The following is a 27,435-nucleotide window of genomic DNA, read 5'->3' as shown; positions in this document are numbered from 1 at the left end:
AATGTAATACAGTATCTTTCATCCTTCACTTCCTTGAGGGAAGTCTCACGCAGCTACTGTCTGATACTTTCTCTCAACTGCCTCCAAATGATAAAAAACTAGAGGACCATTTTAAGAACTTGTTTAATTTTAACAGGTGTTGGTACTGTTAACATACTAAGAGGAGAATATAGTGGCACCTCGACTTACGATTGCCCCTACTTACGATAATTTCGAGTTACGGTGTAAATGTCATCGAAAAATGCGACTTCGACATCCGATGGTGTCGTCGACTTACAATATTTGTTGGTACACGTTCGGGTCGACCGAGCGAGTAGTTCCCGGTCACGCGGCCGACCTGCCTCAGTTTACTTCAGCTGCCCACTTAGTGATGATCGCGCCTATAAGAAATTTTGTTTTTGTGGTGATTTTTTGCATTTTGAACATTAAAGTAATTATTATATATCACGCCATGAGTCCCAGAAAAGTCAGTGGTAAGGCTCAACATATGAGATCTCATGTAAGGATGACCATAGAGCAGAAACAAGAGATCATTCGTAAATATGAAGATGGTGTGCGGGTTGTTGGACTGGCTAGGCAGTACAACAAATCTCAGCCAACGATATCCACCATACTGGCTAAGAGAAAGGACATTATGGGTACTAAAGTGATGCATCATTACAGACAAATGTTAAAATGAAGGGAAAAACAAATGTCTCTTGACAAATTTGTAGTGAGACAAACAAGCACTGAACCACAACCAGGTCCTAGTGGTATTCAGGCAAAGCGTAGGAGAGAGAGAGTACCCCAGAGAAAACATCACTGCCTGATGTGATAATGGAAGGGAACTCCCCTTCCAAACAGTAACAACTCTCCTCCTCCCCCCCCCTCATCACCATCTTCCATATGCCATCAAGAGCCCTCCATAAAGGTAAGATAAAGCTTAGGTACTGTATTGTAGTTAGAAAAAAATATTGTATTCAGTATAAAATGTATTTGTATATTAATATTTTGGAGGGTGGGGAACGGATTAATTCAAATCCCTTTATTTCTTATGGGAAAAATCGCTTCGACTTACGATATTTCGACTTACGATCCATCTCTGGGAACGGATTAGCATCGTAAGTCGAGGCCCCAATGTATGTGGAAAAGAATATGGATTATCAGAGGAAGTATATACAGTACATACAAGTTAGGAAGTAGGAGGATAGAGACTGCAAAAAGTTATTTTTATCAAGGGTAGAAATAAACAATGGTAATTTAGTATTGCTAAAAATAAAAAATACAATAACAGGTTTACCATTCATTAAAATGCAAAGGTAAAAAAAAAAAATAGCCATTATGCTCTATTTCCAGTCATCCTGCACATCATGACATTCTACGAGGGGGGCACAATTGTTAGTAGGACAATGCACGTTTGACACACAGGTTCAGGCCTTTGTTCCCTTGGTTTGGTTGGGTTTGGCTGAGCGAGGTTATCAAGAACATTTAGCCTCAGGAATACCACTTCGGTAGGAATAGCCTTCCAGTACGTGTAGTAATGGGGGGTCACATGAGTGAAGTATACAAATACAGTATAGTACAGTAGATAAAATGGTATAACAAAAGAGATATAAATGTAGTTTTAAATATATCAACACAAAACAATGGATATAAATTAGGTATGTTTAAATTCAGGAAAGATCTGGGTAAATATTGGAGTGTACTGATATGGATGGCTGCAATATACTGTACTGTGCTCTGCACCATACTCAACACATCCAGTTAGATGTAAACACTCCAATCATTATGGAAACACAAAACACTTCTGTATTCAAATATAATACAAGTGCCAAGGTAAACACAAAACTCAGAGATCAACCACAGATCAGATCAACAAAATCAACCAGGTATCACAGTGTCTACTGAGCAGAACAGTATACCAAACAAACAACTTTATTCCAAGCACATACAGTGTTAGGTGGCGATGTTGGATTTTGTTAGGCAATAGTAGATTGTCAGAATTAGTTAGCCAGTGGTTTGCCTAAGTTTAGTAGAAAGCAGACGGGTCATTTGACACTGCCACTTTTCTCTGTTGACATACTGGCTCAGTGGTTTTTCCTTATAATTACCTTACCTTTTTCTCTCTAAACAACATAGTCACATTCTCGTTTGGTAGTTAGCAAACAACTCGCCTCAATCTCTGCCGATCACTTTGCTTCACAACACCCTCGTCTCACAGGCAACTGTCCAGACCCTCATGAACTAAAGACTTAATGCACACGCCTAGTGCTGACGGAACCAGTGTCCATTACTACAACCCAGTGAACATGTACATGAACATTTGCTACACAACCTGACATTTAATGATTCATTAATCCTAACCATCAATCTATTGCTCCGTTATGATGAATTAATGCTGCCTAGCAAACCTTTTCACTAAACTAACGTAATTAATATACCCAGAAAAGGAATAAGGTAACTATCAGAAGAAAGTGCTAGGTCTGTAGGACAATATACAGCACCGGGAAAGATGTGGTTGGCTTGAACGAGTATAGACAACAGTAATGGGGCGACTCGTCCTGACAACCCAAGGGAGAGGTTATGGAGGAGCGACTCAAGACACTTGTTTAAATACTCAGAACAACTTGAGCTTTGCTGGAAAACCTCTGTGAAATATTTTCTGGTCGTGCTAACACAGTTCTCCAACAACTCTTACACACACTGTCACCTTGAATGATTTTTGTCGAGAAAAAGATGGGAACATTCACGTACCGTAGAGTTGAGAAACATTTGACATCTAGAGCAGATTACAGCACGTTCGTGACGTGAATCCAGCTTTAAATTCGGATTGGAATTTGCATTTTTAGTTTATCAAAACGGGACTATGCAACATATACAGTTCCTGAATTTACCTGAAATTATTAATATAAATATCTTCACATATATATATAAATATAATATATATATATATATATATATATATATATATATATATATATATATATATATATATATATATATATATATATATATATAAAGAAAACACACACTTATATAACAATATACGAATCAGTGTTCGAAGACCTCGTCCAGCTCCTCGGGGGTCGGGTGCGTACCCAAGATACAGCACGCATTTCCCCTCTGAACAGCGACACTGAGGCGCTGGAACATGAAACTGCAGGCCGCTCTTGGGTCTCTAGTCTTCCCAGTGAGTTCCTTGCCCAGCTCCTTCAGGAACTTAAGTGCACATTTACCCCAGGCGCCCAGAGTCTCAGAGCCTATTGGCACGAACCTGTAACAACGTTCTAGGTCCCTGTTCTTGTTAGTTTTCTGGGTCTCCTTGAAGGTGGCCGCCCCGCCTTCCTCAGCTGTGCTGTAAGGTAGATAGGTATCAGCCAATGTAGATGCACACGTGTAGTCCCACACGACCTGTTTACCTTCCCTCCACGGCTGCAGGGTGACTCCATCTGGGCGTTTTTGGCTGTTGTCAGGCCTACACAACTGAGGTTCCCTTTGTGCTGGGCACCCAGCTGAAGCCAAACTTCTCTTGATGATGTCATTGACTGCTTCATGTCTGGCAATCTTTCCCTGTGTCTTACGACAGATGAGACCATGGTTGCCGTATTGGTCTGCCCGTGCATGGCCGCAAATACACCGGTGCTCGGTGGAGATAGGAGCGGCAAGGTGCAGAGCAACACCAATACTTAGGGTCCGATGGTCCAGGCGGGTGCCCAAGGCGGAATTAGGGACTACCAACAGGAAGTACCCGGCATGGGGGGCTTACACAGCTAGGAGACGCGCTCTGTCCTCCGAAGCTGCCTCCAGCAATGCTTTGGCGATGTTCTCAACTATGGGGCTATCCCATTTGGCCTGTTTGCCGTCGTTTGGAAAAGTTGGTCGAGGATGTGAATTGGCTAGAGTGTCCCACTGACCACCTCCTTCCTCAAATTTGGGATCATGAATCCCAATGGAGTTCCTTGGTATTCTGGTAGTATTTCATTCACTAATTCACTTGTAGCACTGGTCAAGGATAAGAATGCCGGCAATGCTAACTGTGTCGCCTTGCGCATACCTATACCCCCGAGTCTAACTGGGAGCGTTGCTTGGTCCCATTGGTCATCTTGCAGGGAGAGGTTTAACACTTTCATAGTTATTGACTTTAGGAGTGAGTCATATTCCGCTAATTTTGGGCTGTCGAAGGAGGGAGCACACCTGAGGAAATAGGTAAGTCTGGGTAAAGCCAGGCACCTTGTGAGAAGGTACAGAGCATCGTGAGCATCCAAAGCCCCTATTCTTGCCTCTATCCTCCTCAGGTTGTTCAGCTTTTCTTCGAGGACTACCTCAATGGCGTTCGAGCCTAGAGGTGCCCCTAGCAGTACACTGTTGGTGGGAGCGATCACGGGGGCTCTTGGCAATAAGATTCGTACCGCATCTATGATTGGTTGGCTGGATGAGATGATTTTACACTTTGATGGGTTTAGGGTAAGGCCTAACTCCTCTCCCTTAGATTTCACTAGCAGTAGATCTTCTAGCAGGGAGCTAGGAGATAAATAAATAGGAGATAAAAAGTCTCTCAACTTTTTAAGACATAATTGTAACATGCTCGTGTCCGAAAGTAGACACAAATACAACAAAATTATTAATGATGGTGACAGAGTCCATTTCGTGTGATCTCTATTTCATGTTGGCCTCCAAATACATGATAGAGCTGATAAGTTAGCCAAAGAATCTGCCTTTAAAGGAGACGTTGAATGTAACCTTGTATTGTCAATGAGCAATCTGAGAGCAGCAGTACACCGAGAACTTTAACAAAATCTTGTAGATCTCAGGCAAAGTGAAAATCAACACCAGTAATTCCATCTATCATCATACTATCATGCAAGAGGAGCCACACATCTATGGTTCATCCAATAAAATCAACAGACTTCTAGATGTTACTACTGCTCGGCTTAGACTCGGTTACAAGTATCTGGGAATTCTAATTATCTGCTGATATAGACCTGACCAAATGTAAACTGTCAACAAAATTATTCGCACACCCTCCGTCACTATTCAAATGCAAATGTTTATTCAGGTAAAGTACATACATACAAGATGTCATACAAATATTGATGAATTTATAGATAGAGGCTAGTACATACAATGCCTAAAGCCACTATTACGCAAAGCGTTTCGGGCAGGAAAAACACTAAAGACTAAAACTTAATTCTAATTGAGATTAGAGTATAAAATGTGTTGAGAAAATATAAAAATAACAAAGGGGGGAACATGGCAGAAAAACAGCAAAAAATACAATTTGGTCGACAAACAGCATTGTTTAAAAATAGCAGACATGGGTTGACATTATAGTAGTAAGGTAGATTACAGGGAGTTAATTAGGTAGTGCTTAGTTTTTATCTTAAACTGGTTGAGAGAGGTACAGTCTTTAACATGATTGGGAAGGTCATTCCACATTCTGGGCCCCTTGATTTGTAGAGAATTTCTAGTTTGATTAAGTCGTATTCTTGGAATATCAAAAAGGTATTCGTTTCTGGTGTGGTGCTCATGGGATCTGTTACAACCTTCAATGAAGCTTTTAAGGTCAGGATTGACATTACAGTTCAGCGTTTTATATATATATATATATATATATATATATATATATATGTCGTACCTAGTAGCCAAAACTCACTTCTCAGCCTACTATTCAAGGCCCGATTTGCCTAATAAGCCAAGTTTTCCTGAATTAATATATTTACTATATTTTTTTTCTTATGAAATGATAAAGCAACCCTTTTCTCTATGTATGAGGTCAATTTTATTTTATTGGAGTTAAAATTAACGTAGATATATGACCGAACCTAACCAACCCTACCTAACCTAACCTAACCTATATTTATAGGTAATGTTAGGTTAGGTAGCCAAAAAAAGCTAGGTTAGGTTAGGTTAGGTAGGTTAGGTAGACGAAAAAACATTAATTCATGAAAACTTGGCTTATTAGGCAAATCGGGCCTTGAATAGTAGGCTGAGAAGTGCGTTCTGGCTATTAGGTACGACATATATATATATATATATATATATATATATATATATATATATATATATATATATATATATATATATATAATACACATGAGAGGATGTGCAGTGATTTAATATCTAACATATTCAGAGATTTGAGTAGTGGTACCGAGTGATGTCTGGGACCAGAGTTGGATATTGTCCTAACAGCAGCTTTGTGTTGAGCAATTTGAGGACGTAAATGATTTTGGGTAGTAGAACGCCATGCACAAATACCATAGTTGAGACAAGGATAGATGAGAGAGTAATAGAGCCTCACTAGGGCAGGGCGAGGTACATAATATCTGATCTTAGAAAGAATGTCAACAGTTTTTTTAACTTTTTTTGATATGTTTCGAATGTGTCCCTGGAAATTCAGCTTGCGGTCAATGAGAACGTCAAAGAATTTGCCATCTACTTTGTTACAAATTTGAGTATTGTTTATCCTGAGATCTATTTGATTTGAGGATTTATTTCCAAACAAAATATAGAAAGTTTTGTCAATGTTGAGGGTGAGTTTGTTGGCAGTTAGCCAGTGATGGACTTTATTTAGCTCAGTATTCACTGTGACATTTAAAGCAAGGGGGGTCAGGACTGGAGTAAATGAAGGTTGTGTCGTCAGCAAATAGAATTGGCTTGAGGTGTTGGGAGGCATTTGGAAGGTCATTAATGTAGATGAGAAAGAGGAGAGGGCCAAGTATGCTGCCCTGAGGAACACCAATGTTAATGGGTAGGGTGGGAGAAATTGAATTATTCACAGAAACATACTGGAGCCTGTCAGTAAGGTAAGATTTGAGGTATTGCAGGTATTGACCTATGACTCCATAATGATGTAATTTAAGAAGAAGGTTTTGGTAGTTGACAGTGTCAAAAGCCTTACGCAGGTTCACAAATAACCCAACAGGGAACCCATTTTTATCAAGAGCTGCATGTATCAAGTTAATCATACTAATAAGTGCATCCTTAGTGCTTTTTTGGGTCTGAAGCCATATTGACAAGAGCTTAGTATATTGTGTTTGGCTAGATAAGAGTAAAGCTGCTTGTAGATTAGTTTTTCAAATATTTTTGACAAGTTTGGCAGAATTGATATAGGTCTAGTAATTGTTAACATCAGTGAGATCACCACATTTGTAACAGGCGTTACTCTCGCTTTTTTTTAGAATATCTGGAAAGGTTTGGAGTTCAAGTGACTTGTTGAAGAGCAATGCAATAGCAGGGGCTAAAGATCTGGAGGCTTTTTTTTGTAAATTAAAGTTGGTATCTCCTCAAGAGCACTTGACTTGATTTTAGGGGAAAGGATTATCTCATTAACAACAGTGGAATTAGTAGGCGTTAGGTACAGAGACTGTGGATAGTTACCTGTAAGATAGTCCTGAACATCAGAGTACTGGAAGATGGAATATCATTTGCAAGAAATGACCCAATGGAAGAGAAGAACCTATTGAACTCAATAGCAGTATCAGAGGCTGTAAGCTGACCATCGTTATTAGTCAGGAGTATTGGTTTGTTATTTAAAATCTTCTTTGATCCCAATATTTGTGAAATTGTGCTCCGTGTTTTTTTAATGTTGCCCTTTGTTTGGGTAAATTTATCTTCGTAGTATTTAGTTTTGGATCTTCTAATTATTTTAGATAACAATGATGAGTAATTCTTTGGAGACGATTCCTAACCTATACTTCTTCTTAAGGTCATGTTTTTTTATTAATGGATTTAAGTATTCCCTTTGAAAGCCAAGGATTGTTTAGCCTTTTAGTTGAGACTTGTTTCGTTAGCATAGGACAGTGGGTATTATAAAGGCTGAGAGTTTTTTGAAGAAATGATTGCACTGCTAGGTTGATGTCCCTTATGTTACCCAATTCAGACTCCCAGTTGATATTAGCAGCAACAGCAATAAAATTGCCTATAGAAGTTACATTGTGCAGCCTAAAGCTTATCTTCCTTGTATCAAGAGGTGGTTTGTTAATGTTGGTTAGGAGAAATGTGGGGTAAAGGTCTGTGGTTCTATCAATGAGTATCCCTGAAGTAACCGGAGAGGTTATGTTAGTCCAGATGTGGTCAAGAGCCGTGGCAGTGATTGATAACTTATTGATAACATTGGTCTAACTTATTGATAACTATAGAAATAAGGAAATAAGTAGTGTACTACATCAAATTCATATGCAGGCGATGAGTCACAATAACGTGGCTAAAGTAAGTTGACCAGACCACACACACACTAGAAGGTGAAGGGACGCCGACGTTTCGGTCCGTCCTGGACCATTCTCAAGTCGATACATCAAATTGTTTGGATGTGTGATAATGGTATGATAGACAGGATACTTAGGAACTACAAGAATTTTGCCCAAAGAGTGTAACACTTATATGCGGTGCTTACTATATTAACCTGCAATGTTAAATGGGATTCTTGTATTGTGATTTGCGTATTTGTACTCACTGAATTTGTGCGCCCCTTGAGGTACTTGAAGTAGAGGGGGTAGAAATAGCCTAAGCTACTCTATCCCTTTGAGATGTATTTTTTTATTGTCTCAGTAAACATACTTGAACTTTGAACCTTTAGGATTAAAATGTTATTGCTTTACCTGACCAGAAGCGGGAAAGGCAGACAGGCAAGCTTCTACTGCTGCAAATACTTTCTTCCATTTGGGTACAGACCTCCCAAGAGTCGTCTGTCTTTCGTGTCATTGTATTTTGCAGACACAATTATTGAATGTTGAGGCAGGTGACCATGTAGCGCAATTCACTAGCATCCTGGGGACGAAGGTTATTCGTTAGCCAAAGGAAATCTCCATATAAACATAGTTATAAGCTTCCAATTGCTCAGTGACATTTAGAAAATAATTTGGGATGGCTCCTGTCAGTAACACATTGAAGTGATCTACACAAAGACTTGAATTGTACATTTCAATGGCTATAATGCTTAAAAGATCAAACCACACCAAACGTGTACATATTTGCGAATAAGGTACCACGGGAGAGATTTGATCATTAGTTAATGAAACAAATGAATAGCTGTTGTAGCAATTATCAATTTAATACATGGCAATTACAATGGGGGATAGCGCGAACGCAGTCCCCCGCTATAAAAAATTTTACACCCGAGTTAACCACATTTGGGTTAATCGCAAGGGTCAGCGCCACCGGAGTGCAATGGTGAGCCTCGCCCTGGGAAAACGGCCTTCTTGATCGCCGTGTCTCCTGTGCCAGGTAAGTATGAATATATAACCCAACGCGCAACCCACACCTGCCACGACTGGGTACCACCACGCTCACAGCTATCTTTATGTTAGTGTCGCCCTAGAATTGAACTATCCTTTAAAGCATTGATTTTATTTGTGTTGTAATTTATTATGGGTAGATTTGATATAAGAAATAATTAGAATACAATAAAGGAAATTAGGACATAAATTCATTACAGTAATGATATGAACCACTCCGAGTGTTTCGAGTTGCCGTTTCAAATATTTAGGCTAGTAAGTAGGAAGGAAAATTAAATTACCATCCCGAAGGGATTGCGCAAGGTAGTCCATTAACACTTTTCTATGTTATGCGTCCCTCAGAGGGCACGCAAACATAGTAATTTTACTTCATTTACAATGAAAGACGAATTAACTACAGAGGTGGTACAAACCTTTTGTCCCACCTACAATTCTACCGTTTTCTGTCGGGCGAGGAAATTTTAGTTTAGTTTAGTTTGTTAATAATGCACCCCATACCCATCTTGTCGGCGGTAGTGGAAAGGGTTACAGAAGCACATAATGTGCTTAGGGACTGAACCCCGTAATACATTTAGCTAAGCAAGTTACAATCTTGATGAGCTAGTTATAAAATTAATACACATCGTCACATCATCAATGGGCTCGAGATCGACCACAAGTACAGTTTCTAAATTAAGCAACTGACATATGTGGAGAGCTATAGTGTCACAATTGATATGTTTGTCCTGCACACCGCCCCCATCCAGTGGACAGCGGTGGATAGGTTACAATCACTTAGTTACTACCTATAGTTAGCAAACTTGAGATATTTGGCTAAAATGTCTGGTAGCAGATCATTTTGAATTAAATATTTACACATCTCTGGAACATTTGTTATAGAATTGTCTATTCACGTATCTTTTCGCACTCCAGCAGAGAAAACAAACTAAATCGGTGCCCACCCAAGGCAGGGAGGAGCTGTCAGATCAGCCAAAAGAAACTATAATTTATAACTTATCAATATATTTCGAAAAGTCCATCTATGTAGTCCATCGCTCTCGACTCACAATCAATACACATCCCTTTATGTGTATTTATACCTCAATAAACTTATTTAAATTTCAATTCAAACTGTTGTGGGGTCATAAACCCATGGAACTGCCTACCGAAGCCGTAAATATATTACTTCAATTCAAAACCCATTTCGAAAAAAATTCTTGGAAAAATGGGGGGGGGGGATACCTCTGACAAGCTGTCGGCTTCCTGTCTCCGTCGAGGCTACAGGATACATGTTAGTCTTCAGGTAGAAATTCTCCTGTTTAAAATTTATCTACATAATGACGTAGGGTAAGTGAATAATTTTACTAACATAGCTTACATTTATTCAGATTTACAACAGCGGGTATAATACAAACTCCCAGATATCACTTGCAATATGGAATCTATGAATTTTTAAGTAAAGAAAGACTGATTTGCTGCAGTATTGAACGCGCCCAAAACAAAAATCAGCTGATTTTGGTAAACACATCACGGAGCCTTACCACACGGCCCCAGGAACGTCAGGAAGTGCCACCACCGCCACAAATCACGCCTTACTCACAAGTGCTCTTACAGAACTCTATACATCTAGGCACACTCCATGTATCGTAAAGAAGAATAAGACATCTGTGCTTAAGAATACTACAGTGAAGGTGTAGACGAACCGACTTCTGCGGCCGTCATTAAAGTGACAAAGTCACTAGAAATGTTTCTCGTGGGACTGACTGGCGGTATAGCAACTGGCAAAAGTGCTGTTAGTGCCATGATCCATGGCATGGGCATCCCTGTAGTTGATGCAGACCTCATTGCCAGGCAAAGTTAGTAGCAAAATGAAATGTATTGGTATCATGGTATATCTCGGTGGGTATGGTCAGGTCGTACACAGGCGTTTTCAGTATGGCTCGTTATTTTCTAATTGTTTAAAACCTGTAAATATTGTTAGGTAAGTTTAGATAAGATCATATTTGGTTAGATTTTTGTTTGTACAAGAATGTAAGAACTCTTGAAATAGACATTGTTCTGAGATGAATGCTGTAGGTTGCGAGCTTGACGAGTGATGAAAACTGCCACTTTTATACAACTACAAATATCTTCGGTTTTACTTAAAATATTTGTCTGATAGGAGGTTTTATGTATAGATTGCGTTTCTGTCTTTCTTCTGACTCATAAATAATTTTGGATTAATAAGTTATCAAGATGTTTTCAACAATATTCTTTCGGCATTCGTCTTTTCCAACATGGGCGACCCTTTTGGAAATGCTATACTTGGGTTAACCCATCCCATAGTTGAGTCAGTTTCCAACTGGGGTTCAACTATATATATAAAAAAAAATGTCTTGGAATCCATTGGCGAACAGGCCTTGCGTACAAGGTGACCTGTAGCCAACAAGGTAGGTTACTTGGAAACAAAGGCAAATTACTAGTTGGGTACAAGTTGCTTGAGAGGTACTAAGTCGATAAATCAGACCTTCACGTTGGAACACATTGATTTTTCAAAATGTTTGGTTGACTCATTGCACATATTTTGTATAAAAGTGTTTACATGATACAGTATAGTATAAATAATTACAGAATATATACTACTGTTTATTAAAAAAAGAGGCTAAGAAGTTATTCAAGAGCCCAATATTTATTGGTAGGTTAGATTGGATTATTTGGTGGTTTTTATATCTTGTATACAGTACATGCATAAATATAAATATAATAACTAGATGATGAATTGGTGTGCCAACTTGTTTTACATGTTAATTAGTACATCAGTTAGCTGTATTGAATATGTAGTTTATACAACTCTAACAGTTTTACGTTAATTTTGATTCAAAATCTATACAGAAGCACCCATTGATGTTTGATTTGAGGATAGATTATAAAATTAATTAAAATGTTTAGCCTTAACCTGTGCACTCCTTTTTAAGTTGTTTTCCCCTGTGTGCATAACAAAATTTAAAAATTCTCTCCTCTTTATATCATAAAGCATTTATTAGAACTGAAACCCAATCCACAAATCTAAAAATAAAAGAAATTACATTTTGGTCCATCCTGGATCATTATCAAATCATGTAATGCTGAATTAAATTACACAACTTGAAATTGATCCAGTATGGACCAAAGCAGCAGCATTTTCCTTATTTTCAGATTTGTGAGTTGGGTGTCTACTTTTCAGCCACATTATTGTGAATTATTGTCTGCATATATTTCTAATATAGGGAAAATATAGAAATAATAATTTTAGTTTGGCTGAAGTGAAGAAATTTTGAAAACCTCAAATTCTGATCATTAATATTCAAGTAAACTATTTGTAATAGATTTCTCCTTATCATAACTATATTCCTGGTCTATAAAAATCCTTTAAATTTTGCATGGCTTCACTGGTTCTAAGCATAGGTGTCAGTAAATGGATGGTAATGCACCTTAAAGGTACCAATTTTGTAATAATGCCAAGGAAGGTAGCTAAAGGCTTTAAAGATTTTCCCCAACATGCCAAAAGATTGCCAGAGGCCTCTAGTATCAAATGATGTCTACATAGAATATCTAGAAACTTTGAATATTATGAGGCACATTAAATCATCAATAAATGATAGGAGCATTGTCAGATGACATTGAGGATGACTGTAGCTGTACTTTTTAAGTTGAGGATAAAAAATCATGGCTTACTCAATTCACCATTAATTTCCATTAAATAAATAGGCAAACAATTAATGTAACAAATAAAGAATTATGAAACTGGAAATGCACTGTACTTTTGAAGTACCTGTACTGGATAAAAAACAGAACTGCACTGCTTTATATGACTGTGTACAGTGTTCATCTTGAGTTTTCATATACAGTACAAGAAAAAATTGTTATTCTCTTGACAACCTGCTACCACTTAGCCTTGTTACCTTCCACATCTGGTTCCACCTTTTAAAAATTCCCTTCCTCACTCACTATGTCTGCCCATCTTTTTATCCTTCAACTATTTCCCTCAATTTCTCACATGCACTTTTCACCATCTACCTTTACATAAGTTCAACATGACTGAATATCTTGGTATTGTACACTCTTCTCAATCTTAAATTGGATGGCTTTCCAGTCTCTATTTGCCAAAGATCACACATTGCTTCTCTGAGTATTAATTTCTTCTGCTCTAATACTTAATTTTGACATTCAACACCAATAAATCACACAGGCCCTATGGCTGCTTTAAGGGTCCCGGTAGTAGTCGGGTTCATTCTCGACACACACTTGAGAATTACGTGTTCGAATCCTGGGCAGGACAGAAATGGTTGGGCACATTTCCTTTCACCTAGCAGTAAGTAGGTACTTGACTTGTTGTGGTGTTGCATCCTGGGCGGGGTCAGTAATTTGACCTGGAGGGGGGGGGGTGAATCCCAATAAAAGTCTAATGTGTATGAATACACTCTGGCTTCCTGTCCCCCAACACAATGATTAATTATTATTATATATTCCCATTTTCCTTAATTGATTGTTCTTTCTAACCAGGGCATTCTTTATATCCAGCAACTTACCTCACCTAAGTCACTCTACTGTACTCTTAACTTCATGCCCTGCCAGCCAAAATCACTTCTGATCCAACAAAAGACAGAAAAGCAAAGACAACTGACTCACCTTGGGCGAGGACCCACCACTAGCAAGCAGGACCTATAAGGGAACAATCCCCGAGCATTCCAGGGAAGATAACCCAGGCAGTGCAAGGACAGCACTTAAGAAGCACACAGGGAAGAGAACCCTGAGAGCATGCATCCCCAAGCACTCTTAACACTTGCCTCATGCTCCACCACAGTGTACAGGAACTGCCACAAAGGCAAAAACCACCACTTTGCTGAAAGCAAAGCACTGGAGCCAGAGTGACAATCAACCTGACACACACTACCATCAGAATAGAACTGAGGGTGGAGCAGCTGGCTGACCACGGGCTGCCCCCTTCCTCCCAAATTAGTGGGGAAGGTGGGGTGAATGAGCCAACACAAATTTCGTGAATTTTTGATCATTTGTTTACATAGTTTTGGGAGTTTTTTAGGTGGTTCTCAAGGCTGTGGTCTCGTGTGAAGACAGCAGTGGTTTGTTTTGTTTCACTGACTTTCTGGGTGTCTTTCCTGGTAGGTGGCATAAATGAAAAACCAAATCAGTATGTCACCACACACTGCATCTCTGTGAGGGAACCAGGTTCTGGCTCTGGTCCTCGACAGGGTAATAGAACTCCTTGACTGATGGGACCTAGTAGTATGGCACACTATGAGAGAGAGTAGTTTCAGAGAGCCAAAAGGGGCTCCCTTCAGAAAATGTGCATGTTAGAGAAAACTGCCCTTTACATGTATTTTTCTAATTGGATTTATTAGTTAACTTGATAGTACAGTACAGTATATTTTCAGTACGCAACATTTGCAGATGAAACTCAACTGCTCTTAATATATTGTATTATTTTCTGTTGGCAGTTGTGGAACCTGGTAAAAAGGCATGGAAGAAGATCAGAGCAGCATTTGGAGATGAAGTCTTTTTAGATTCTGGCAAGTATAACTAGACAAGTTAAAATGTAGCAGGTATTTCTTAGTTCTCTTTCTCCATTTTTATCAAAGTACAATAGACTCCAAGTTGTACATGTTAAGATTTAATCAGATCTGCTTCTGCAGTATAAATTTAAACAAAATATGCTGTACTGTACAGTATTTGGTATACTGTGGTTAAAACTCGTAAAAATGAGTCATGTGTGCTTACAAGTGATTAGTAAAAGGAGAATCGTACTATTTTCCAAAAAACATTATTATTGTAAAAGTGGAGTCTTTAGGGCGATAGGTAACAGGGCAGCAGTGGCTGCTGGAGTTTTCAATGGTATTTTGCTCTTTGTCAATCATTGTTTCTGGCTAAAAGTTAGATGGTGCATTTCCAGAGGCTATAGATAACTTACTTACATACTTTATTTTGCTTTACTACAGTGTGTCTGCATTCAGTTTCTGCACAGGAAGAGATATTTAGGCACGGTTTAGGGAAATATTGTGAGCAGCATCCAGGGAAAGGTCAATTATTGGCCTAGGGACCATTATAACCTTGCAGAGCAACAAAGTACAAAAAGCAGCTTTTGTATATTCAACACCTGATTTTATCATAAGATCCTTAACAAAATACAGCTGTTCATGACTATGACACAGGGTCTCAAGGAAGTCATACCTGAAGCATATGAAGGCTGTCTGAAACATGTTCCTTTGAGGAAAGCCAGAAAGTGGTCCAATGTAGAAAGAGAACGCAGACGACATTACAAAAGGAGGAAGAAATTAACGGAAATGCTTAAGCAGACACGACTCTCCATACAGAGAAGAAATAATTTAAACAGGGAGATTGAAGAAATCGAACAGAGACTGAAGCATTCCTATCAGACTGAAGAAAGGCAACTAGAATAGAAAGCAATTCAAGAAATAAAGAAAAACCCAAAATATTTCTTCACGTATGCTAAATTAAAAGCGAAAACCACTGCCAGTATTGGACCTATTCGTATTAGTGAAGGTTCATATACTGAGGATGACAAAGAAATTAGTGAAATCCTAAAAAAGCAGTATGAGCACATGTTTAGCACTCCGATACTCAGCATGAAAGTGGAAGATTCGGACAATTTCTTTATGAATGATACTCAAACACCTGTAAATATAACTGATATCAACAAAAGCATGGAAGATTTTGAAAGAGAAATTGACAATATGCCCATTCACTCAGCCCCGGGTCCAGACTCATGGAATTCAATATTTATAAAGAAATGCAAAGTGCCAATAGCACAGGCACTCAGTATAGTGTGGAGGAAGAGCTTGAACACAGGGAAGATACAAGATGCGCTTAAAGCAGCAGACATTGCCCCTCTACACAAGGGTGGTAGCAAAGCATTGGCAAAGAATTATAGACCAGTTGCACTAACGTCCCACATAATAAAAGTATTTGAGAGAGTGATCAGGAGTCAGGTCATTAGATTCATGGAAACCAATGACCTCCAGCAATCCAGGCCAACATGGATTTAGAGCAGGAAGATCATGCCTCTCACAGCTACTTGACCACTATGACAAAATCACTGAGGCATTAGAGGAAAAACATAATGCAGATGTCGTGTACACAGGTTTTGCAAAGGCATTCGACAAATGTGACTATGGAGCGATTACACACAAAATGAGGTCAATCGGGTATAACTGGTAAAGTAGGACGCTGGATACTCAATTTCCTGTCGAACAGAACACAAAAAGTAACAGTCAATCAAGTAAAATCGAGTCCGAGCGCAGTTAAAAGCTCTGTACCTCAAGGTACAGTCCTTGCACCACTGCTGTTCCTTATTCTCATATCAGATATAGACGAAAACACAAGTCTCAGCTTCGTGTCATCCTTTGCAGATGATACAAAAATCAGCATGAATATTACCTCTGCTGAAGACATTGATAGACTACAAACAGATATTAACAAAGTTTTCGATTGGGCAGCAGAAAATAACATGATGTTTAACGGTGATAAATTCCAGGTACTCAGATACGGCAAAAATGAGGATCTTAAACATAATACAGGGTACAAAACACAATCGAATCTGCCCATAGTAGGAAAACAGCATGTCAAGGATTTGGGAATAATGATGTCCGACGACCTAACGTTTAGGGAGCATAACCAAGCAAGTGTTGCTGTCAGCCAGAAAAATGATAGGATGGATTACGAGAACCTTCAAGTCCAGAGATCTCATCACAATGGTTGTACTCTTCAAATCACTTGTGTTGTCCCATCTTGAGTGCTGCTCAGTACTCACTTTCCCCTTCAGAGCAGGAGAGATTGCTGAAATTGAGGGAATACAGAGAACATATACGGCACGCATAGATGAGATAAAGCACCTAAATTATTGGGATTGACTCAAAGCTCTCCAAATGTGCTCACTAGAAAGGAGATGACAGAGATACCAAATAATATACACATGGAAAATACTGGAGAGACAGGTCCCAAATCTGCACAGTAAAATAACAACGTACTGGAATGAACAACATGGAAGAAAATGCAGAATAGAACCAGTGAAGAGCAATGGTGCCATAGGCACAATCAGAGAACTGTATGAACATCAGAGGCCCACGGTTGTTCAATGTCCTACCAGCGAGCATCAGAAATATTACAGGAACAACTGTGTACATCTTCAAGAGGAAACTAGATTGTTTCCTTCGAGGAGTGCCGGACCAACTGGGCTGTGGTGGGTATGTGGGCCTGTGGGCTGCTCCAAGCAACAGCCTGGTGGACCAAACTCTCACAAGTCAATTCTGGCCTCGGGCCGGGCTTGGGGAGTAGAAGAACTCCCAGAACCCCATCAACCAGGTTACCAGGTATCATTTACAAATAGGAGTCTACTGTATATTAATTTTAATAGAATGTGACTTTAAGACTGCATGCATTATTTTTAGTTTATAAAATTTGTTAACCCCTGTACTGTATTTTCCAAAGTCTTCAAAGAATCACAAGACGTTCCTGTATGTTTCAAGATGCATTAATATAATATAAATTTACTGTAATATAATTAAAAAAGCTTACCCCACCCACTAAACAGGATGGTTGAAAAACTATACCCTTGTAACACAGTTAAAGCATAAGCATGATTATCAACATAAAATATAGGTACAGTACAGTATATAATTTAAACTTAAATCTTTCTATGTTCATGTATATTTGCTTTGCTCCATAATACATAATAAAAACTGACTTTTGGGTATACACTACATCTGATATGTGTTAAATGTAACTTTTTGCAGAAAAATCTAAATGCATTCATTAATTGTACTCAGACAAATTCTTTATATTAAACAGGAGAAATTGATAGAGAAAAATTGAGCAAGGTGGTATTTTCTGATGCAGAGAAGCGTAAAACCATCAACAAGATAACTCATCCAGAGATATATAGTGAAATACGCCGGCAAGTTTTCCGCTTCCTTCTGAAAGGTAACGTGTATAAATCTGCCTGAAATAAAATTGGAAATTTGACAAGAAATATAGATTTGTCATTAATTATAGTTACTGCGACTGTTTATAAAGAGAAAATGAAAGTAGGAGAAAATACTGTATTTCACATATTTCTACCTTCATAGAAGGTATGTATTTTGTGTTAATTTGCCATTTAAAATTAATTGCCATTAATTTGCCATTTAAATGCTTATTGTTAAGAAAATGTTACTTGTTATGGGAAGGTGGTATTGCGAGGGCCTAAGGTAAAAACTAGGAGTTCCTAAAGTCAGTGGAGATCAGATAGGCCCGGTCCCCAATAAGAACATAAAACAGTATTAAATTATTGGCTTTAAAGTAAATACGTCAGTCTAGCGGTTGATCACTGCTCCACTTCACTGGAAGAATAGATACTCCTTTAATAGTACTTATTTATTAAACCCTCTAACAACCCTTCATATACATTACTATAATAACAACACTTTACTACACTATCTTACGTTAACTACCTTGGTCCACATAGGCAGGATACAAGGCTTACACTTGGACAAAACTAGGGTAAAGTCTACTTGAAGAGAGGCACTTGCAAGGCTTGAAGCAAGCCTGGGGTAGCTAAGCCCCACGTGGTACCCTAGTCACAACACAGTACACTTAGGGATGCCCAAAACACTGGCTTAGATTACTCAATAACTACAACTTTTGCCAGAGACCGGTACACAGGGTTATACTTAACTTAGAGAATCACTGTAGACTTAGGTAAGGGAAAGGGAGAAGGAGGAGGAGAATGGAGCACAGAGCCACACAGGGAAGATATTGCCACAAGCACAGCCAGACCAGAGAAGACCGAAGGAACCTCCAGTCCCCGAGCTCTCTCATTGTTGTTGTTGCCGGGAAGGTACCTAGCTTGATCGTGCAGCTACAAACAATACAAGTCTTTGTTACTAGTTACTTTAATAGTTCTAAGAATAGCTGATAACTAGTTCAATATTATATTCAATCAACAACAAGCTCAGAGTCTGAATGCTCTGTGAGAAACAAGATTCATCTTACGTTTAGCAAGGATGACAGGAATACTGCAGAACCAAGCTTTAAGGGGTCCTGCATGTAATTGTTATTGTAATTAAATATCCTTCTCACATGATCCAATTCTATGAATTAATGTATAGTAATTATTTAGAGCTCAATTTGACCTCTGGTTTCCAACTAAGGAACCCAGGGTCGTAACACTTATATTATATATATAGATGAATACATAAATATCAAGTAATTAATTTTGTTATTTATTTTAGAAGCATTTTCTAATGAAGTTAGAGGAAAGTTTAGGTAAATGATGGCAGGATTAGAGTAATGATCTTTAGCTGTGTGGTTGCAAATAATGTGATAAGACAAAATATGAAGGCATTATAGATTTAATTGGATTCATTGTAGTGGAAGTCAAAGAGTCTGACTAGCCTATTTTAAATCAGTTCTTTGCACACATAGAACATTGGAGGAAGAGAAGAGTGCAAGAAAGAATTGTGATTAGAACTCCAGGAAAGATTAGAAGGGGGGATTGTTTTATGTGGGAAAGAATTGTAATAATATATTCCTCTTGACAAAGCATTGAACAGAAGTACTGTATGGTCATATTGTACAGAAGACAATTGATTAAGCTTATTTTTCTGTGTTAGTGTAGGTTAGGCTGTATTTAAGAGCGATTAGGTTAGGTTAAGTTTGGTTAAGTATGGTTTTAAAATCAGTTGGTGAATCAACTTGTGTTGGTTCACCAACTGATTTGTGACTTATATCCTTTAAACAGGATATGGAATGAGATGAAGTTAAAAGTAAAGCATTTTCAAATGACCTACTTATTTACAAAATTGTTGTGGTATTAGTAAATGGATAGAAATAAGTAATTTACAAGTGTATGAAAGATGGGAGAACAGAGAATGTCATAATGTCATTTTTTTGCTGTTTTCCTGCCATGTTCCCCCTCTTTTTTTATTTTTTATTTTCTAAACACATTTTTTAATCTCAATTAGTATTAAGTTTTAGTCTTTAATGTTTTTCCTGCCCGAAATGCTTCGCGTAATAGTGGCTTTAGGCATTGTATGTTCTAGCTCTATCTATAAATTCATCAATATTTGTATCACACCTTGTATGTATGTACTTTATCTGAATAAACATTTGAATTTGAATTTGACATTTTTTATTTAAATAAGATGAGGAACAGAGTAAAAGTAATGTGTTAAAAATGGTTTGGTTTGTAAAGAGTGGAATGGATAGAATTGGTGGGAAAATTAATGTGCACAATAAATGTTGTGCACAGGCTAGCACATTCAACTCGTAACCGATTCTTATCGAGTTCGATTCTAGGGTAGGATGAAATGTTAGGCATGTACCCTTACACCTGATACCTCTATTCACCTAGCAGTAAAGGTATTACATCAAGTTGCATCCTTAGGAAGGTTGTGTTCAACAATGTTTAACATTGGCCTAAAGAGACCCTAATAAGCCTAACAGGACTCCAGACTCCAACAAAGGGATATCATATCTTTGGGTGGACAGAGTAAAAGGAAAAGGGTCATATGAAAGTTAAAGGAAATAGACCAAACTGGAGGAGCATATTTATGTACATCTCCCAGTGGGCACTGTTGGTTGAAGGCTACCGATGTGATATAGTAAACAGTATGTAACGTCAGTCGCTTTCAATAAAAAGTGCCCACTGGGTTAAGGTCTCCAGGTGTTTACTAGTGATCTCTGGAAGTATTTAGTACATTACAGTACAGTATACTGTATACAATTATTAAAAGGATAATCTCTCTCATTTGTAATGTTTATATTTTCAGGAGAAAATTTTGTTGTCTTGGATCTTCCACTTCTATATGAAAGCAATAAAGTTACTCCTTACCTGTACAAAACAATTGTAGTTGCATGGTAAGTTCCCATCCCTGATTTTCAGTGCTACACATCTATAGATTAGTTAATGTCTAAGTTTGTATACTGTATATATAATTATGGGCAATTAAATTTGATTGCATTATAAACTATAGTTAGATGAACAATATGTATTAGTTGAAGATATTACTCTAGCCATGGATTACAACGTAAGTACTGTACAGTACCCTCCTGTTATGTCTTGGACATTACATAGTATACATAAGTTCAATGCAGGCACTAATATAATTTATAGTATTCTTGTTTTAGTAACTTAACCCAGGTGTTAGCTTGGAAACTAGAATTTAACTGGCACAGTTAATTGTTGTACTACTCCCAGTGTACTCTATAGTATTTAAATATTTACTATACTGTTCCTGGTATTTTGAATTTAAACTTGAATTTGATGCTGCGAGTTTAAAAGAAATTGCTTAATTTTTAAGTGAGATAATAGAACTGGAGACATTTAACTTTTTAAAGCAAGGCAGGAAAATGATTCAGATTCCCAATGAATTACTTGTTATAGTAAAGTTCAGCAAGATAAAATGTGTAGTGTGGTGTAGCATTGTAAAAAAAAAAGTGGAAAATATTTAACTTGTATCATCCCCAGAAACAATACTGGTTTATCATTTTTAGTATGCTTGCATAAAGAAACAGTTTTAGTTTTATAGTTGCTAGACTTCTCTTGATAATTGTTGTAAACACTTTCCATTGGCAATGTTAGTATTTGGCAATATTGTATGCCCCATTTTACTTACAATGACTCGGCAAGTTATAATTCCTCAGTACCTAACATTTTGTTGCTTTACGAGATATTATAGTGAGAAAATTTCTGGCTCATAGTCCTATCTGCCACCATTGGTCTTTTTTTAAAGGACCATTTACTTGCAAGTTTCCTCTGTTTCTCCTACAGCTATGTCAATTTCTCTGGTGGGAGGCCGAATTTGAATTCAATGTCCAAAGGGTTTGGAGAAGGATGGGCGAGGGGACAGAAGGATTATGAATAGAAATTCTGGAAAAAGATATGGATGGCAGTGAGGAGGCTTGAAAGTTCAGTGGCCTGTCCACCATGGGTTGGCATCAGGTATTGATCTTGAAGGAGAACTTGACGTTGATAATGTTACTGAGATTCTGTACTGTGACAGGAGGCTTGTGGAGAGGCGGTTGGCTAGTCTGCTGGTATCTGTGTGCAGATGGCAGGCCTGTTGGTGTCAGGGTTGCCTCAGCTGGCTTGGGGGAGGGGTCTTCTTGTTGAAGGTGACAGTTCTGTTCCTTAATATGGGTCTTCGAGTAGAGCCAATTTCTACTTTTGTGTGAGGTCCCAGTTGCAGAACTCTGAAGAAGTGGTTATGTAGACAGCATAACCATGATTTGTTGAGCGATATGAGAGTGGGCGGGGCCGTAGTCGTCTGTGCTGGGCTCCTATTGGGGGGACGAGGGGGTCCGTCTAATTACCCAAAGCTACCCAAAGCTTCCTGGCATTACGTTAGTAATGAATAAATATGATATATTTGCTCACTATAATGTTGATGCTGAATGTAGAACATGGAAAAACATACTTTTACTCTGAGAAAGTATCATTTCATAACGAAACTAGACGAAAATAAGCTCCTGATGACGCCAAAGAAAGTCGACGGTCCAAGCGACAATGTTGTGGAGCGACTTATCCAAGACATTGGTGCCTAAAGAGTATTTGCTGGCATATCAGCCTCCTGTACCTAACCAACCTACCCAAACTTAACCTAACCTAACTAAACATAACCTATCCTAACCTAAGTTAATATAACCTGTACACAACAATATATCTTGGATAAGTTGCTCCACAACATTGTCACTTGGACCGTCGACTTACTTTGGCGTCACCAGCAGCTTATTTTCGTCTAATTTCGTTATGAAATGATACTTTTTCAGAGTAAAAATATGTTTTTCCATATTCTACATTCAGCACCAACATTATAATGAGTAAATATATCATATTTATTCATTACTAACTAGGAAGCCAGAAAGCCAGGAAGCTTTGGGTGGTTTTGAGTGGCTTTAGGGAGCTTTGGGTAATTACATGGACCGGGGACAAGGGGCTGAGCCGGTGCAAACGTCGTCGTAGCAGAGGATGCTGGTAGCTTAGGGAATGTCGTGGTCTGGATGTTAAAACTCGCCGGTTGAGTGGATGTCCTTATACCGTTGGTGGTTGGTCTGTTGGTTGCCAACTTCTGTATTTCCTCTTGCCTGGTTGAACAGTCCATGGAGATGGCAGTGTGGGGACCTCCACAGATGATCCATAATTGGCTGGTCGACTGACAATCCTTGTAGCTGTGTCCTTGTGCAGGTTTGTGAGGGGGGGGGGGCAGGTTTGTGACATCATTCCATATTCTGTGATTGATTGGCTTTTCAATTTATCTGACTCATTATTTTGATGGCAAAGTAAAATCCTATTTACCTGTATTCTGATTTTAAATATGAGTACCCAAAATGTCTATCAGTAAAGTTCTTAATTCTGCAGATTTAACATAACAATATCTACAAATTTTCTTTAGTTTTTTGAAAAATTATCTAGCATTTAAAAACATAAAAGAAGGCCAACTGTTTTAAGCCAGGTATCAGATATACAGTATTGGAAAGATGAGTACTGTACTGTCAAAACCTTTTTTGGGGAATAAGCATTAACAGAATTTTGACCATGTAAATAGAATTTTATTTTGCCTGCCATAAAATATGTGGAGATTAAATTATCTATACAATACAGTATTTTGTTCAAGTAGTCAGAGTTTGTATTAGTCTTCATACAGTATTTCACAATGTAACTTAACTTTCAGTGATGATGAAGTACAATTGGAGCGACTAATGGCTAGAAATCAGTACACTGAAAAGGAGGCCATTTCCCGCATTGAAGCCCAGATGCCACTTGAGAAAAAATGCAGCATGGCAGATATCATCATTGAAAACTCCGGAAGTTTAGAAGCTACCAGGTTAGTAAGAGTCCTCTCAGGTTGCAGCCCAAGTCCTTGCTCAGTGGTGGACATGTATGGCATGCATGTTATGAATTTCACAGCCAGTTACCCAAAACAGTATAGCAGCCCTATCAATATACAGTACTTGTTGCATTAGGCAAAAGAAGGAAATATCTTGTAGCAGCCACATTTACTGATAGGATAGCTGTTTTAATCAGTGTGTGTCCAAGATGAGACATAACCTTGGAAAAATTATTTAAGATTGTTGGTGCAGGACAATGCAGATTGTTGGTGCCGAGTGTATAAACACCATTATTGTGGTGCAAGATTGTTGGATCAGAGTAGCGGCCCTGTCGAAACGCCAAGGCAGGGCTGGAGCTTGAAACCTCACAACCCCCCCTCCCCCTCCCCAACTTCATTATACTCTCAGGTGCATATGCCAGGTGTAGCTTGTACATCTTTGGCTCTCAAAATATAGTGACACATGGTCTGTCCCTGTGAGTGTCAGGACCTTATTCTATGCTCAATATGCCACCCAAGTTGAGACCTCTGGCAGTCTCATGGAGAAGCCTGGCACAAGTCATTCAAGTTATGCATGCTATACCTCAGTGGTAGTGTATTTGTAGCTAGTAGATGCACCATCACGGTGTCCTGTGCACTATAGACTAGCTACTTGGGACCAGAATGTACGAAGCTCTTAGGTGTACACTTAAAGGATTTGTGCCTCTTAGAGCGACTGTATTTGTGAGCTCTGGGGAGTTTATGAGCTCAGAGGTTCTCACAATAATAACCTTGGGTTGAGAATAACTTTGTGCCACTTTGGAACTTTTAAACTGTTTGTTAAATACTGATAAAGCCACCATAATAGAAATAAAAAGCACAGATCTAGTGCTTTGTGAATCCTGGACCACTTTGTTTACAAGCAGACCATGTGGCACCAACAGGCACAAGCATAAAGACTGTCTGCTCCTAGCTAGGGTTAATACAGTGGTTTATCAAATAAAACCATTCCATTTAGTGTAATTTAAAGTGATATGAATACACATTGATTGGTCTTTTACAAATTGGTAGTATTAGAATAGATATAATAAGGAATTCCTTTTTGAAGACTATTTTTTATTCCCCACAGAAAGCAAGTAGTGGACATTGTCAATCTTCTTAGGTCCTCTAAACAGCACATCTATAATCGTCTCTATGCAGGAGGCTTTGTAGCTGCCACGTTAATTATTGTGTATGTATTACTAGTTTATGTACTGAGAATATTATAGAATAAAGCCAAATAATGTGGTTATTGAAAAAAAAGAGAAGTAAATACTAATGTAGTCATTACCAACCAGTGCTAGAGTAAAGCATTTTTTGCATTTTAAATGTTAATATACCTTTGTTCAACATGTATAGTACATTTTTATGTGTAAGAATACCCTGGTGGAGTCTTAAATTAACAAATACTGATAGTAGTATTGTAGCTTAAAATACAGAATATAAGCCATGGAGATGTTGTTCAGCTAGTTGTCGGTATTTTTAATAACTTTAATCCTTTCCTGTCATTTTATCCTGGCTAATGGTTTATAAACGAAATGTAATAATACTTGAAGACTAAAAATATTAAAGAAACGAAGTTTATAATCATGGTTTTAATTTTTTAAGAAAATGGATCAAAGTTAAAAACTTTATGATGGTAAAAGCTAACGAATGTGTTACTGCTTTTACTGTACTAAAGATTACTGAATGTATAGTTTGCCATACAGCCCCCCCCCCCCCTTTCCATCACATACTTTCCAAAATGTCAGCATTTGCTATGGAAAAGAGTCCATTCTTATCTAAATATTCACTTAAGTACTGTATTTGTAACTACGTATACAGTATTTCTCTTTATCTAGTGACGGTAATAATTTTTTATGTTCTCTGTCACTGTGTTGCGTAGTGCTTCCCATGAAACGACCCCCACATCCAGTATCAAATTTCATTTGCATTCTACTGTTGGACAAGCACTCAAATTATCATTGTTGCTATTAATACAGCTGATAAATATTGATTTTTTTTCCCAATGGTTAATAAGATATTTGCATTTTTCAGTTGACAAAAGTTTGCCTGAAATCACAAAAAACAATTATTGTACATGATTTGTAAAATGTATTTTATATGCAAAAAACAAAAACTTTTTACTATTTGTTACCTGTAAGTAAAATTGTTGTTAAATTTAATTTGTACTAATACAGTGTCCATATTTTATGTACAGTAGTTTATATTATTTTTAAAGATTAGTGATAAGGGTACTTCAATTAATTTCCTTATTATTGTATATTGTTCTGTACCACACAAAACAAAATGAAGTGAATTAAAGAAATCGGAAAACGATGAATGTACTTTTACAAAATCCTGTATCTTTTACAAACATATTTTGTACAGTACTGTAATTTACTCTAAAATGATTTATTAAGTACAGTACCAGGGGTACACTTGATCTTACGAAGTGATTGGGTGCTGGAGTTTGGCTGAATCATTTTGCCATGATGCTATGGAATGTGGATGATACAATGAATTGGCAAGTTCCATTATTTTATTATCTATAATCTTTCCCTACCTATATTGCATCCCTTTTTTTCTCCAGGGTGATGCCTGCCGTCCTCATGAAAATAGAAAATGGAAAAATTATGAAATACATATAATTTTCTTAAATATTTCCCCTTAATCTTAAATAATTAAAATAAACAGCTTTTCATTTTCTAGTACATAGCGTATGTAATGAAGAAAATTTGCAGTAACATGCTCGAACGTGAATGGGTGGGGGGGGTTAAGGAACACTGAATGGTTCACACGCTGCATTAACGGACAATGTAACAAATCAGGAGGAACAAATCAAGGAACTGGTGAAAGAAAATGAGGCATGGAATGTGAAAAGTGGTGACTTTGAAGAAATAAACAAGAAAATACTCATATGGTGAAGAACTTCAAGGGACCCTGAGGGCTAACATAGTTAGGTAAGGATCTGCAACTGGAAACATCATTGACAACTCACATAGAGGAGGTTAATAAAGAACTAGAAAGGTATAAAGAACAAATAAAAAGAGACGTATGCGCAAGTTGTAAAAGAGAAAGAGACGATTAAGGAAGTGTGATTAGAAATCAAAACCAGAAATGACAAACAAGAAGTGGATCTTAGGCAAGCAATTGGGAAAGAACTTGTAACCAATAGTAAATTAGTACAAAACACAGCAGGTAGAAGTCCATAATAATTTTTGGATGTTTAGAGAAGGAAATTTCATCTAGGGTGGACAGAGAAATTTCATGTAGGAGGATAGGAAAATATGAGAAAGACAAGAACCGCCCCTTAAGGGTAATGTTTAATGGAGTGAAAAACATGATGGAAGTGCTTAGAAATGCCAGAAAATTGCAGTGATGAG

At 37.9% G+C, this 27,435-nt stretch overlaps 2 protein-coding genes and 1 non-coding gene across 12 annotated transcripts in view; 1 reads left to right on the top strand and 2 right to left on the bottom strand.

Moving 5' to 3' along the window:
• Positions 1-8,695, bottom strand: part of LOC123769741 (DGAT1/2-independent enzyme synthesizing storage lipids) — an 85,502-nt gene extending 76,807 nt beyond the window's left edge. For 2 of the 10 annotated variants that reach the window (XM_045760970.2, XM_045760972.2), the window contains exon 1: positions 2,690-2,754. In XM_045760970.2, the coding sequence (XP_045616926.1) occupies positions 2,690-2,725 (36 nt within the window). In that variant the 5' untranslated portion in view covers positions 2,726-2,754. Of the gene's footprint in view, positions 1-277; positions 381-2,483; positions 2,505-2,689; positions 2,856-8,579 lie in introns of those variants that run through there. The other 8 variants (XM_069301459.1, XM_069301464.1, XM_069301461.1 and 5 more) reach the window with 8 other exon arrangements.
• Positions 8,696-9,049: 354 nt separating this feature from the next.
• On the bottom strand, positions 9,050-9,212 carry LOC123770220 (U1 spliceosomal RNA). The gene has a single exon (XR_006774309.1). It is a non-coding gene; the product is annotated as a U1 spliceosomal RNA (small nuclear RNA).
• Positions 9,213-10,705: 1,493 nt separating this feature from the next.
• Dpck (Dephospho-CoA kinase) lies at positions 10,706-26,389 on the top strand. The gene is made up of 6 exons (XM_045760977.2): positions 10,706-11,050; positions 14,669-14,740; positions 18,036-18,167; positions 20,996-21,083; positions 23,897-24,049; positions 25,161-26,389. The coding sequence occupies exons 1-6, from the start codon at positions 10,939-10,941 to the stop codon at positions 25,297-25,299; spliced, it is 696 nt and encodes a 231-aa protein (XP_045616933.2). The 5' UTR covers positions 10,706-10,938; the 3' UTR covers positions 25,300-26,389.
• The last annotated feature ends 1,046 nt before the right edge of the window (positions 26,390-27,435 follow it).

Source organism: Procambarus clarkii, chromosome 45 (genome assembly GCF_040958095.1).
Source record: "Procambarus clarkii isolate CNS0578487 chromosome 45, FALCON_Pclarkii_2.0, whole genome shotgun sequence".
In the NCBI taxonomy this organism is placed as follows: Eukaryota; Metazoa; Arthropoda; class Malacostraca; order Decapoda; family Cambaridae; genus Procambarus; species Procambarus clarkii.
Note: the sequence above shows the minus strand (reverse complement) of the source record. Positions and strands in the feature narration are given on the sequence as shown.